We start from the raw sequence: 13,630 nt of genomic DNA, 5'->3' as shown, positions 1-13,630 counted from the left end.
ATTGATAATTACAGGTGATTTCACCAGCTAACCCTTTCAGTCCCAAGTGTGGCATACGGCGTGGTACATGACTGGGACACGCAAGATCCCCGGTGTAGCCACAATAAGATCCGCACAGCCGTTGGGCCCTTGAGCAAGGCCCTTAACCCTGCATTGGTCCAGGGGAGGATTGTCTCCTGCATAGTCTAATCAACTGTACGTCGCTCTGGATAAAAGCGTCTGCCAAATGCCAATAATGTAACGTAATGTAAAAGAGTAAAAAAAATAAAAAAATAAAAAGAATTTGCACTCTCAGCCTTATACCTTTTCAACCAATCAAAATGAGTCCATATTAAAACGCTACTAAATTCTCTCAGCTTCCTCAATTTTCTCAACCAAAGTCGGGACTGAAAGGCTGCTGGCACGAGTAACTTTCACCATTATGGATTCATTCCAAATCACAATTTACAGAGAACATAGTATTGGATAAAGATGATAGATGGTTCTGATTCAGTCTCTTGAGCAATCGCAAGCCACATCCTTGACCAGAAACGCTCGGACTAACCCGACTGCGGGCGAGGGCGGAAAAACGGAAAACTGAACACAACAAAACAAATGAGAAAAAGCCGAGTATCACGTTCAATATGTTTAATCTCAAAATAACTGATGGCAAAATAAAAATATTTACAGCACATATCGTGAAAACACTCATGGTTTCTGTACAAAGAAATATACATGCAAAAGTAAAAAATAATTCAAATAAAAACATTTAAAAATGATAATACACATATATATAAAATACGATGAGGTTGGAACAGAAACACATCCAGTCAGAGTTCCCGCATTTTGTCGGTTTCTGTACACTTTTACAACGATGAATAAATAAAGAAGGGACATGATATGGGACTGTACAGATGGACCCACCGCTCTCTCTACCCTCTCTGGCTAAGAAAAACAAACCGGGCTCACTTCTCATTACTCCACTACTACTTAGCTGGCACTTATACAACTTGTTCAAATTCAAGGTGTAAATAACGGATTTAGGACTGAGCGCAAGAGGGGTCACGCTTTAAACTAAATGTAGCCGATCAGTCGACGTCGACCGTTCACATTAACGTTAGCGTGAGTACGCCAACATTTTTTTTTTTTTATACCAGTTGTAGGGGATCGAGGGCAGGTTTTTACCCCCAAAGGGACATCCAAGACGGTCGAAAAAAAAAAAAAAAAAAGATTTAATCATATAAATAACAAAATTTCATATGGTTGCACGTTGCTCCTCTAACACATCCACTACACTGCCCCAAAGAGGAAGACTGCTCCCAAATAATCCGAGACTCCATTAAACCCGTGGAGATTTCATACCAATCAACGACCTGTGCGAAATCTAAAAATGTCCTCACTAACCTTGTTTTCAAAAACATAATAAATAAAGAATGGTAAACAAAAGTAAACAGCATTTCCTTTAGGCTCACGGTGGTATTTATAATGTAGGTTCGTAAAATATAACATTAATAGGGGAACAGAAGTTTCGGTAAAGCTAGGACAACTTTGGTGTACTGTGGTAACCGATTTATTTTAGAAAGTGAAAAACAAAAGTCATAAGTGCCATGCGATAGAGGTGGTTTTCACCATCCGTCAAACAGACTCCCGGGTTTCACTGAAATAATACTGTACTAAGGGACACAGTGTCAAAGAAACACAAATAACAGCAGAACTTGCAGTACCAAGTACGTGCTTTTCTATATATTTATTACAGGTACAACAGATGTTTTCATAAATAGTTGCATAAAATGTTAAAGCCGCAACATTGCACATGATATGAATTAAAAACATAACATACAATGAGTGCATTTACAGTATATCGTCTTCCTTTGCCATGTGATTGGCATTCTGTGCTGCCACTCAAAAGCTATGCTGCCTTCCGACCTCTCTCCTTATTGGCAGGAATCGCTTTCCCTGCCTCAAGGCCCGCCTCTTGTCACGAGCCATCATTTCGAATGGATAGCAACGGAAGGCAGATGCAGTCTATTTACAAAGTAAGGCTTATACATCTTAATCTGAGCAACACAATTTGTTCTAGTAAAAGCAAAAATGTTTTTTTTTTGTTCATTTTTTGTTGTTTTAACGGAGTTTGGACTTGCAGCAGTTAAAATCTGTATTGTTACTTGTTTCATGGTTCCTTAGAATAAATAAGCGAGGCAATCAAAAAGTTCCATTTTGAATTTGAAATGTTTCAACCAAGCAGTCATTGGGTGTTCACCATTTAAATCAAGATTTTGGTGTCTATTCTGTCCTATGCGGTGTCACAAGGTTTCAGAGGTGGCTGTTGCCTTGGTTTGTTTTTCATTAAGTATTTTGTTTTTGCTCGTTTTTTTTTGTTTGTTTTTTTTTTTTTAAACATGTTCTTGAAAAGTGGACAAAGACTTTGTTTCTTCATGATTTTTTTCATTCCTATACATTGTTCGTTAAGAAACCGATTGCTCTTTAAAACGTAAATTTCGTCTGTTCGATCCGAGCACCTGAATTGAATACTGTCAAAACAACTGCTTGCTCTCTCTGGCTCGGGCAAAAAAAAGCATGCGCTGTCCGTCACACATGATTCTTCCGCATCACTTTTTTTTTTTCTTTAAAAAAGGTATTCTGCTTCCTTGTGCAGATATGTTTTCCATACAAAGACGGGGTAGCTAATGTGGCAAAATCAATTACTTATAATATTGGGCAGGGTTATTATTTTTATTCGAATCTAATTTAAAAGCAGTCAGCAGCAAAAAACGACCGAGGACCGCAGGATTCCTCGAGTTTGGATTGGCCGAGGAGAGCAGGACTCCTCAAGTTTATTTATTTTTTTATTGGCCGAGGACCGGAGTAGCTCCTCGATTTTTCCGTTGGCAGGTGAAAGAGGATGAGATCATCTTTTTTTTCTTTCTTCTTTTTTTTTTTGTTTGTAATGTGTGCACCCCCCCAGGTCAGGCCCTGGGCTGGAGCCTACTGTGCAGGAAGGCCTTAATGCCGCCGATGGGCCGAACATCGTTCTGGTGCTTGCGCCGGTCGATGAAGGAAATGAGTCGGGACGTGTCGAGGCACTCTGCGCTGCGGCGCCCCCCGCTGGGCTGGAGCCAGGGCTGGAGGAGGCAGGCGGAGGCGGCGGGTCGCCGGGCCGGATCGGCCTGAAGCAGGAGCCGCACAAAGTCCCGCGCCGCCCGGCTCACGCCCTGGAAGTAGTCCTCGGGGAAGCTGAAGTCCAGCCGGCAGATGTTGAGGCAGGTCTCCTCCACGCTCTCGTCCAGGAAGGGCGAGGCGCCGCTCAGGATGACGTACGTCACCACGCCCAGGCCCCACAGGTCGGAGGTCAGGGCCGCCGGCTCGCCCAGGACCAGCTCGGGGGCGGCGAACTCGGGGCTGCCCAGGAGGGGGTGGATGTAGTGGGCGCTGTTCAGCTGCACCGCCTCGCCGAAGTCCGCCAGCTTCACCGCTGGCTGGGCGGACGACTGGTCCACCAACAGGTTCTCAGGCTGGTGACAGGCAAGAGGTGACATTCAGTTACTCTTGCGCTAGTGGTCACGAAAGAAACACCAGCGAAAAACCGACAACTTCAAATCCAAACTATATACTGTAGCTCAACAATAATTACTGAATGCAAATCACACTTATTGTCACCTTGTGGCGTACTGTATTGCCTCGGCTTTCTTTTTTTCTTTTATCATACCTGATGCGGTAGTAAACACTCAAGAGACCCCATGAAAAACAACACCGCTGTTATATATTGGATGTTGATGAGGCCTTGCAGCTTCCATGACAGACACAAATGCATCACATGATCAATGGAAGTGTACAACTGTACAACGGGCTGCTGATTGGCTCTCGTCAACACCCAGCAGATACCTGTAACAGTGGAGATGTTTATTTCTGGAAGCATTTCACACGGCCTCTGAAATTGGGATATTCACTACCACGTTAAGCATAATTAAAGAAAAAAAAGAGGCAAAAATAAATAAAGCATATGATGGTGATGATCATTACTGCACTTGATAATTATCCTTGTGGTATATCGTCCACACCGAAGTTGGGCGAAACATCTACTTACAGATTGATTATGCAATGAATCCAAAGATAAATATGGATACCCTCATTTGAAAGAAATGATATACTGTAATACACTACAGTATATTGATAAATTGGATCGTTGTGGTTTTTACTGCCTTCTGGGAGAGCCAAATCCCTTCCTACCTTCAAGTCCAAGTGGGCTATTCTGCAGTTATGCAGGTACTGTAAAGCTTCTAGAATCTCCCGTAGGTAGATGGCCACTTTCTCTTCAGTGAGATTTCCCCAGCTGACTATGTAGTCCAGCAGACGGCCTTGGTCAGCCCTGGGGATGCAGAACAGACAGCACTGATCTGAGTGCACATCCATCAGACACACAGACCAAGTATGATAGTAAACCCGGGTCTCTTTACACAAGTAGCACATGTGCATGCATGGGCACATGTCTGGGTGGTATGTGAGTGTATGTGTATGTGTGTGTGTGTGTGTGTGTGTGTGTGAGTGTGTGTATGTGTGGACCTACATCTCCAGGATGAGCACATAGCTGGTGTGTGTGTGTGTGTGTGTGTGTGTGTGTGTGTGTGTGTGTGTGTGTGTGTGTGTGTGTGTGTGTGTGTGTGTGTGTGTGTGTGTGTGTGTGTGTGTGTGTGTGTGTGTGTGTGTGTGTGTGGACCTACATCTCCAGGATGAGCACATAGCTGGCGGCCGTCTCGAAGGTGTCCAGCAGGCCCAGCAGGTGTGGGTGCTGCAGCCGCTGCAGGATGCTGAGCTCCTGGGTCACCTGGTCACGCTTCATCAGCTTCTTATTCACCAGCTTAGCCGCCACCGTGCGCTTGGTGCCCCGCTGCTCACACCTCTTCACCACCGAGAAACGGCCCCTGCAGGGGAGCAAACGCCATCATCATCATCACTGTCATCTTCATCATCAGCATCATTACCATTACCATCACCATTATCACCGCCACCATTATCATCATCACCACCACTGTCGTTGTCGTCAATATCATCACCATCTGCACGGTCGTCATCATCACCGTCGCGACGGCCAATTTCACATAAATCAATGTTTATGTAAAAATTTTCATTTTTGGCTGTTTTTGGCCTTCATCTTCATTTTGCTGAACAATATCTTGCCTTTCAAAATCTGCATGCCAAATTCAGAGTAAAAATATAGTTTGAAAGCAAGATGTCAAAGTGAAAGGAATACCCGAGTTCTGGTGCTTGTTTGGAGGCTAGCCAGCTTGTCACTGTTCACCAGTCACAAACAACCACATCAGTTGCGTTCATGGCTATATGTTAATAGGTTTTATAGGGTGTATGTCTTAATGTCAAGAGTAAATGTTCAGAGTAAAAATATAGTTTTAAAGATAACAAGTTATAGCCCAGTGTTGGTAGTCTCAAAGCCTCAAGTAACTCTCGCAACAAAACTTTGAAGCAGTTTCTCAAAAACATGGTTTGGAAACACTCAAAATGAAACGCGACAATTCCCTTAATATCTGGAGTAGAGCGATAACTTTGCTATCATTACAAAGCTTACATTCCCCTCTTTCAACTAGTTTCTAAAACTCAAAATACATTTTGGGGTCAATACAACTGATTTTAATAGAGCAGGTTACATATACAGTTTACAGATAGCTTCTTCGATGAATGGTAAATGGCTGAAGTTGCTTATGCAGGAAGCGTTGACTGTTAGCATTGTGCTTCTCTCACGTACCTGCCCAGCTCAGACACCTCTGTGTAGAAGGAGTCAAAGTTGTCCTTCCAGGTGACCTTAAGCCCATCACTGGAGGTACCTGCAAAAAACAGAATAATTTTTCTGTCAAATTAAACCAGAAATGGAAGTCCCGGAATTACCCAAGTAAGACTTTGCATTTCCATAATCAATTTCCATGAAATAAATTAGACCTTAATATGTACCAAAGGCATTAGTACCAAAGCACTGTCAAGACTAGCAGCATAATGTCACATGAAATTCTGTTCTGAAGATGTTTCAGTTCCTCAGGTCATCTCCTGTCCACTAGAGGGTGCTACAGTAGTACAGCACTAGAATAAAACTACCTTCACTGTACCTACAGCTTCAGCAGCACATACTAAAGCCCATTATCTCCCTCTCTTCTTCAATGCAAGGTCCAAAATGTAATGTATCTGGTACAGTGCCGTGCACAGCTACAGGCCAGATGATCTCTGACCTGAGGGAGAAAACGCTGACTCACCCAATACTCTGAGGCAGGCTGAGGAAGAGACCGTGCCCACCTCGTTGGTGGCAACGCAAGTGTACATGCCATCATCCTCAGCAGACGTGCCTACGACTCGGAGAGTCGCTTCTCCTGTGTCACTGTTGGAGAGGGGGAGAGAGGACGACTCAGCATTACAATGGAGTGATGTATAGCATTCCTCCTAAATCTCTACTTCATCGCCATATCTTGTACTTCTCTTACAATGCAGATTTCACTCACCATATAAATGATATATATAAAGCTCAATAAAGCCCTGTTGTTACAGGACTATTCACAAGTACAAAACATGACTGCCATTCTAAGAAGCTCCACACTAAGACCAATGCCCATTCGAGGAGAAACATCATGTTTTAACCAGAGGGGCACCTACACATGTCAATTACTTAATAAACAGCTTGAAAGTGTGGCAGCCTGTAGTGTAGTGGCTAGGGCACAGGACTGGGACATGCAAGGTCAGTGATTCGAATCCAGGGGAGGATTGTCTCCTGCTTAGTCTAATCAACTGTACGTCGCTCTGAATAAGAGCGTTTGCCAAATGCCAATAATGTAATATAATGAAAGTGAAGTAATGCTAATTTGATCAGCATTAAGTTTCATTAGCGTGCCAACAGTGCGGGAGCTGTACCTGTAGGCGATGCTGAAGTGGCCGTTGTTGCTCAGAGTATTTTGGTCGGGTCCCTTCCACGTGACCGCGGCTTTGGGGCGGCCGCAGACCTTGCACCGGAGAGTGACGCTCTCGCCGTTATCGCAGGTGACGTCACTCAGAGGCACGAGGAACTCGGGGGGAACTAGGGTGAAGGATGCAGAGAAAGCACACTGCTTTGACCACATGCCGTGACACGTAAGGGTACACTGTGCTGATGAGCAATGTGATCCAACCATAAGAACAATGTTGACAGGAAGGCATTAAAACTTACCATCATAGATGTAGTTGGGATTTAGAAGCTGAAAAAAAAAAACCGTAAAGGAATTAGATTCTGAACAAATTATGATCAAGCAAGTCTCCTGTGCATCCTTTGTTGAGAAAGGGTTCAACATACCTTCACAGAAACCTTATTGGCTAAGCCTTCACGGGACTTCCTGTAACCATTTTCTAGCTTGCTGTCCTTCTTGCCGTCCTTGTCTCTTTTTTCCGACTTCTTCCTGATGCGCAGTGATGTGTGCCAAGATGAGGATTTTCTGCTCCGAAGAGGATGGAAATTTTCAAAAATACTTGATGACAAACATCAATTGAAAAGCTAACTACCATTTCAAAAGCAAAATATGCTAAAAATTGTTTTTTATCAAAGGTTTTTTTCAAACAGAATATTTAATTAACATTCCCCCAGTCCCCTATAAGAACAAATGATCCAAAAGATTTGGACAGAAACATTTGAAAATTTACTGCACTTGATATTTTTTGAGCAACTACAGCCCAGGCGAAAGGCTGGCGCCCGTAGAACGGTGTCCCCCCCGGGGCCGGCGGCTCCTTACTTGATGGTTCCCTCTGGGAGGTCGGGGATGATGGCGGAGGTGTGGCCCAACACGAAGCCGGGGATCCAGCCCTCGGCGGCCGGGCTCTGTTCGTTGGCGGCCCGGAACACCAGAAACATGTTCTGCTGGTTGCTGGCCAGTATCTGCACCACCTCCCCCTGGTACACGTTGATCTCATCCTCCTTCACCGCCACGTAGTCCTGCGTCACTAGCATGGTGGAAATGTTGCTGCTGCTGCTGCTTTCACTCTGCAGGGGGCGACCAAGAGCACAGAGCTCTCGCTTTAGTCCACTGCACTCACACACCGGGCTCCATAGCCTCACGTAAGTGCACTACACTGACTGTAGGAGGGTGACAGTAATACCATGATAGTGCGCAACAGTGACTCTAGGAGGGGACAGTAGTACCATGTTAGTGCACTACACTAACTTTAGAGGGGACAGGAATATTAGGTTAGACTACTGCATAGACTACAGGGGTCTTGTATTAGTCCACTACATTGACTCCAAAGGGGTGGGATGTTAGTCAAATGCATTCCTCAAGAAACAATACAGCGGATGACGGGTGATAGGAGCCTCTATGTTGCACACATTAGTCAAGGGCTACTGATACCCTGCTATACTGTTCAAAGTCTGCTATGGCCGATTTTCACTCTGATCGATGTAAGCAAATTAACATCAGGCCATCAGATGTGAATCTGGAAAATAAAACTCTCTCCTGCTGAATGCCAAGTTCATGCAGGTTCAACACCAGAGATCAAGCTGATGTTCTCCGTCACCATCTGGACAATCTGTTTGGCTTGGCTCTGAGGCACCAATTAAAACTTGGACTGCCTTACCCAAGAAACAACAAGCTATTTGGTACAGGGAAACTGGCCAGAGGCACACTGTAAATAAAATTCAGTCCAACATACATACACCTGTTTGTCTGTTTGGAGTGTGAGGTGAATGCCAGGTCGGGAAAGAACCGTTGGAGGGGCTAAGGCGGAAAACCTACACATTAAAGTTGAAGTTATTTTAATCCTCTCAGCACTTAGGAAAGCCCAAAGCCAAAGCAGTCCTTCCAACAGGACAGGAGTTGGAATGATGTGGCACACCATTTAGGGGGAGAGGAGGTAGTGGCAAAGGGAAGCTTGGCACATCCTGCCGGTCTGAATTGACAGGAAAAGCCAAAGCGGGCAGGAGAGAAAACCACCCCTAGCAGACTGCCAATCACACACACACACACAGTTTTCAGAGAGGGGAGGCGGGCCAGACCAAACCAGAGGGAAGAAGAGGGCGGAGCAGTGATATTTTATAAAGCAGATCTGGCAATCGAGCAGGTTGACAAAATGACAATGATTGAAATCACCTGCGCGCAATTTTAAAAAGATTGCTCAGCAGAGTGCAAGTGTTAGTGAAGAGAAACCCCACAAACTCAAGCCAGCCAAGAGTGAAGTTAAGGAGACGAGAAGCAGAAAAAAGTAGTGCCTTAGTGTTAGTCTCTGTTATGGCAGCTTCAGAAGGCCTGACAAACAAGGAGTTAGGACAGGTGGTGAGTAGCAGTCCGGCCACCGCAAAGTACCGCAGGAGAGTGGTGCTGAAGAAATCACAGAGGGCGTTAAGAGTTAGTAGCGCTGCCGTAGGGCCTCTGTGACGCGCCCGGCTCGGAGCGGTTAGTAGAAGCTTGATTAAAGTCGGGAAGGCCGGTCGCCGGGCGGGGCGGAAGCGGATTAGGCGGAGCGCTGGCGGTCTTGCGGAGCGGTGGGAGGCGCAGAGGAGGCGCGCAGGAGACGCAGGCAGGCCGGAGAGCCCTTACCCCGTTGCTGTGGGTGGACTGCACAGACTGCTCGCTGGCGGACGAGCAGGTGCTCATGCGGTCGGCGTCCTTGCTGTGGGTGGAGTGGCGGTGGCTCTGTCGGCTCAGAGAGCCGTCCGTCTCCGCCGGGAAGGTGAAGGAGCCGGGCCGGCTGGCCGGCGACGGGGGGATGGAGCTCCAGAAGGGGGCGCCCTTCTGCACGGGGCTGCCCGGGGGGAAGGCCTCTTTCCCGAAGGCGGGCGCGGCCATGGGCGAGGCCAGAGGGGACACGGTCCCGGCGCGAGGCTTGCCCAGGCTGAGCGGGCCCACGGTGGCCCGGGGGACGGGCGGGGGGACGGGCGGGGGGTGCGCGTCGTCCTTCGGGCCCTCGGCGGGGACGGACTGCTTGCGCCCGCGCGGGCTCTCCAGGGGCCGCGGCCGCGCCTCCCTGCCGGGCTCCTGCGGGGCCGGTTCGGCGGGGGGCGGGGGGGGCTGCGAGGGTACGGGGCGGGACGACGTACCTGACATCTTGTCCGGGCCCTCGGGGTCAGGGCCTCCCAGGGCGGGGGAGTGGTGGCGGAGGGGCTGGGGGAGGCGGGAGGGCTGGGGGATGCGTGAGGGGCGGGACCGGGAGCCTGCGGGGGCGTTTCCTGCCGGGGCCACGCCCCCCTGCATGCTGCTGCTGGGGCCGGGAGCCCCGCCCACCCCGCCCCCTCCAACATGGTTCCGCTGGTACTCGATGGGAGACGTCAAGGCTGCGAGAAGAGAGAGAGAGAGGAGGATATTTATTGAAAATGCTCAGCAATACTGGTCCCATGATGACCATTTCACTTTAGTCAGAAACTATGCAGTGAATGATGCCTTAAAAATGTTATTTTGACAAAGAAACAAAATCTACTCTGTGGGGAATAAAATATAAACACACTCCAGAATTTCATCACAAGAAATGGCATTACACTACTTTCAATGCTGGAAGTGTTCTGAAGCCCTGTGTGGGAGGGGTGCTGCAGAAATGGAAGATGGGTAGGGAAGGGAAGCGGGGCAGGGGCAGGACGGGGTGGGAAGGGACCGGGGCAAATGCAGGATGGGGTGGGAAGGGGCAGGGCAGGGGCAGGACGGGGTGGGAAGGGACCGGGGCAGGGGGAGGACGGGGTGGGAAGGGACCGGGGCAGATGCAGGATGGGGTGGGAAGGGGCAGGGCAGGGGCAGGACGGGGTGGGAAGGGGCGGGGCAGATGCAGGACCAGGGCATACCGTTGAGGAAGTTGCGCTGGCTCTCCAGGATCTGGCTGATCTGCAGTACCCACACCTGCCGGACCCCCGGGTGGGTGGAGTGCAGGATGAAGGTCTCTGTGCCTCCGTTAGAGATCCTGGAGGTCAGGGCGAACTTACAGGGGTCGCCGTCCACGCTGTCCTCTAGGCCCAGACAGCTCACCTACGGGCAAGACAAGAAGGGATCAAAGATCAGAGGTCAAACTAGCACTATCCACAGTGGACGCATTGCCATGACTGGAAATATAAGCTTCTTCTGAGGTTTGGGTTAAACTGTAACAGACATGGAGTCCTGCTTTGCGGTACCTTGATGCTGTTTTTGTAGAGGAACCCGGGCATGGAGAAGCCTCTCTTCTTGTCGAGCGGCTCGCTGAAAATGACGATCTGCTCGAAGAGAAAGACTCGCCGCTCCTTCATCCTGGACAGGGGTCCGCCCTCATGGTCCCCCACCAAGAAGGTGTCCTGCAGGAGCAGCCGACCCTGGGCTACAATCTTACCCTGGAGAGGAGAGGAGGGGTGGGGAGAGGAGAGGAGAGGAGAGGAGGGTAGGGGAGGGGTGGGGAGAGGAGGGGAGGGGTGGGGAGAGGAGAGGAGGGGAGGGGAGAGGAGGGGAAGGGTGGGGAGAGGAGAGGAGGGGAGAGGAGAGGAGAGGAGGGGTGGGGAGAGGAGGGGAGAGGAGAGGAGGGGTGGGGAGAGGAGAGGAGAGGAGGGAAGGGGTGGGGAGAGGAGAGGAGGGGTGGGGAGAGGAGAGGAGAGGAGGGGAGGGGTGGGGAGAGGAAAGGAGGGGAGGGGTGGGGAGAGGAGAGGAGAGGAGAGGAGGGGAGGGGAGGGGTGGGGAGAGGAGAGGAGGGGTGGGGAGAGGAGAGGAGTGCAGAGCAGACAGCAGGACAGGAGAAGAGTGGAAGAGAGGACAGCACTTTGAAACCTGGGACTCAATAGTGAGACAACATCATGAACCACTGATGGGTGTACAGTACTCAATACTGACTGACTACATTCTACATACATCCTTAAGCACAGGAAGCTAGCTCACACATAGTGTTCACCACTTAACCATCTCTAGATTAGGCCAACAAACTTTAAGAAGTGTAGTAATAAGGCGATATGATGCTTTGAAGTCAATCTATTTGAAGTTGGTGATATTCAAAAGGTGCCTTACGTCGAATCCTTGGAGTCGGCCCACATTCATCATATCGTTGCATCTTTTTGGTACAATGCACATGACCTCCACCGCTTTCTACAACACACACACACACACACAGGGAGGAATACAAGTTGAATGCAACTGGCAAGACGGACACCAAATACACTTTTCTGAGAATGAAGCCTGATTAAAATGTTTCATCTACATAGATACTGAAGAAGAATGCTTATGTTCAATAAAAGCACAACATGCAGCTACAGATATCAGAATGTAAGCAAATCTAAAGTGTCGCCTCTAGTCATGCAAGAAATAATCAACAGGACGACTCACCTCCAGCTCGGGTGAATCCACCCCAGCCTTTTTGGAGAATTTTAGGAAATCCTGAAATACAAGAATCAGTGAAAATCACACAAGCAGTGCCTGAAGTGTTGGATGTAATAACGTTAACACTCGGCCTGAGAAGGCACTGTAACTCTGAGAAGCCTGCTGAGTGCAGTCACATGCTTCATTTTGAAAGTCGCTATGGATAACAGCATCTGCTAAACGGATGTAATGTAACGTGACGGTTCATTTTTATCCTCAAACAGGGATTAACTAGGAGAGCAATACTACAGCTTGGCACCACAATGAAACAAGTCAAATATATACATTTTTAAGTGAAAGTAATTGATCGTCAATGGATGTGATCATTGGGCATGGGGAATTCAGAATTATAAATAGTGTTTGTTAGGACTGATATACATGGAACTGAAAGCCTGTTTTCCATCAGAGGAATGTTTTTGTTCAATAACCCCAAGAGAGAACAGAGTAACCTGGCTCTATACACTGGTGACCTGTGGGCTAATTCAGAAAGCAGGATTACGGTGTTAGCCGGATAAATAAAACCCCGAACAGCTCTTTTCACTTCAGTCCACGTTTCAGCTTTGGAAGGGTTCCGGGTTTTACTCTGAGCAGCCCTGTAGATGCCAGTGTGCTGTAAAATGCAGCCACAGCGCCCCCTACTGACCTTCAGCAGGAGCTGGTACTTCATGATTCTCTGCACAGGTTTAATGAGGAGGTCAGTGAGCTGCAGCCTGTGGCCCAGACGCTGCTTCAGGTCCTAAAATATAAGGGACAACAGATTGGGTACGGACTCAAACGCCAGAGAACAACAGTTGGTTCAACCCCTGCATAATCCACAGTGCCATCACTTCCTTTAACAAAGGCCTCAAGCACAATCCTATCCCAAGACCTTGGAGTTGTAATAGTAAATGGTAAATGGTTGGCATTTATATAGCGCCTTTATCCAAAGCGCTGTACAACTGATGCTTCTCATTCACCCATTCATACACACACTCACACACCGACGGCGATTGGCTGCCATGCAAGCTCGTCAGGACCAAATGGGGGTTAGGTGTCTTGCTCAGGGACACTTCGACACAGCCTGGGCGGGGGATCGAACCGGCAACCCTCCGACTGCCAGAGGACTGCTCTTACTGCCTGAGCCATGTCGCCCCCCATAGTACGACTTCCATAAAAAATATGTATATTTGAATCAGTCTACTTAAATTCTGCCTTTCAGAATATAAGATTATAATAATAACACCATCTATTTCCTAAATGAAAGTGTGACACTCGGGCTTGCTGTGAAAGTATGATTTGCAGCGAATACAACTAAATTCATGCACAAGATAATTGGAAATCTGACCTCATGGTCTAACATCTGAGTA

At 48.0% G+C, this 13,630-nt stretch overlaps 1 protein-coding gene across 3 annotated transcripts in view; it reads right to left on the bottom strand.

The window, feature by feature from the left end:
- Positions 1-612: 612 nt before the first annotated feature.
- trioa (trio Rho guanine nucleotide exchange factor a) overlaps positions 613-13,630 on the bottom strand; it is a 121,222-nt gene continuing 108,204 nt past the window's right edge. For all 3 annotated transcript variants that reach the window (XM_061255636.1, XM_061255637.1, XM_061255638.1), the window contains 15 exons: positions 12,928-13,020; positions 12,252-12,302; positions 11,937-12,014; positions 11,084-11,275; positions 10,760-10,940; positions 9,528-10,261; positions 7,731-7,978; positions 7,298-7,436; positions 7,175-7,202; positions 6,883-7,045; positions 6,234-6,355; positions 5,735-5,813; positions 4,698-4,898; positions 4,207-4,345; positions 613-3,491 (listed from right to left, as the gene is read on the bottom strand). In XM_061255636.1, the coding sequence (XP_061111620.1) occupies positions 2,946-3,491; positions 4,207-4,345; positions 4,698-4,898; positions 5,735-5,813; positions 6,234-6,355; positions 6,883-7,045; positions 7,175-7,202; positions 7,298-7,436; positions 7,731-7,978; positions 9,528-10,261; positions 10,760-10,940; positions 11,084-11,275; positions 11,937-12,014; positions 12,252-12,302; positions 12,928-13,020 (2,994 nt within the window). In that variant the 3' untranslated portion in view covers positions 613-2,945. The remainder of the gene's footprint in view (positions 3,492-4,206; positions 4,346-4,697; positions 4,899-5,734; positions 5,814-6,233; positions 6,356-6,882; positions 7,046-7,174; positions 7,203-7,297; positions 7,437-7,730; positions 7,979-9,527; positions 10,262-10,759; positions 10,941-11,083; positions 11,276-11,936; positions 12,015-12,251; positions 12,303-12,927; positions 13,021-13,630) is intronic.

Source organism: Conger conger, chromosome 9, assembly GCF_963514075.1.
Source record: "Conger conger chromosome 9, fConCon1.1, whole genome shotgun sequence".
NCBI lineage: Eukaryota > Metazoa > Chordata > Actinopteri > Anguilliformes > Congridae > Conger > Conger conger.
The sequence above is the reverse complement of the archived record's forward strand: the minus strand, read 5'-3'. Positions and strand labels throughout refer to the sequence as shown.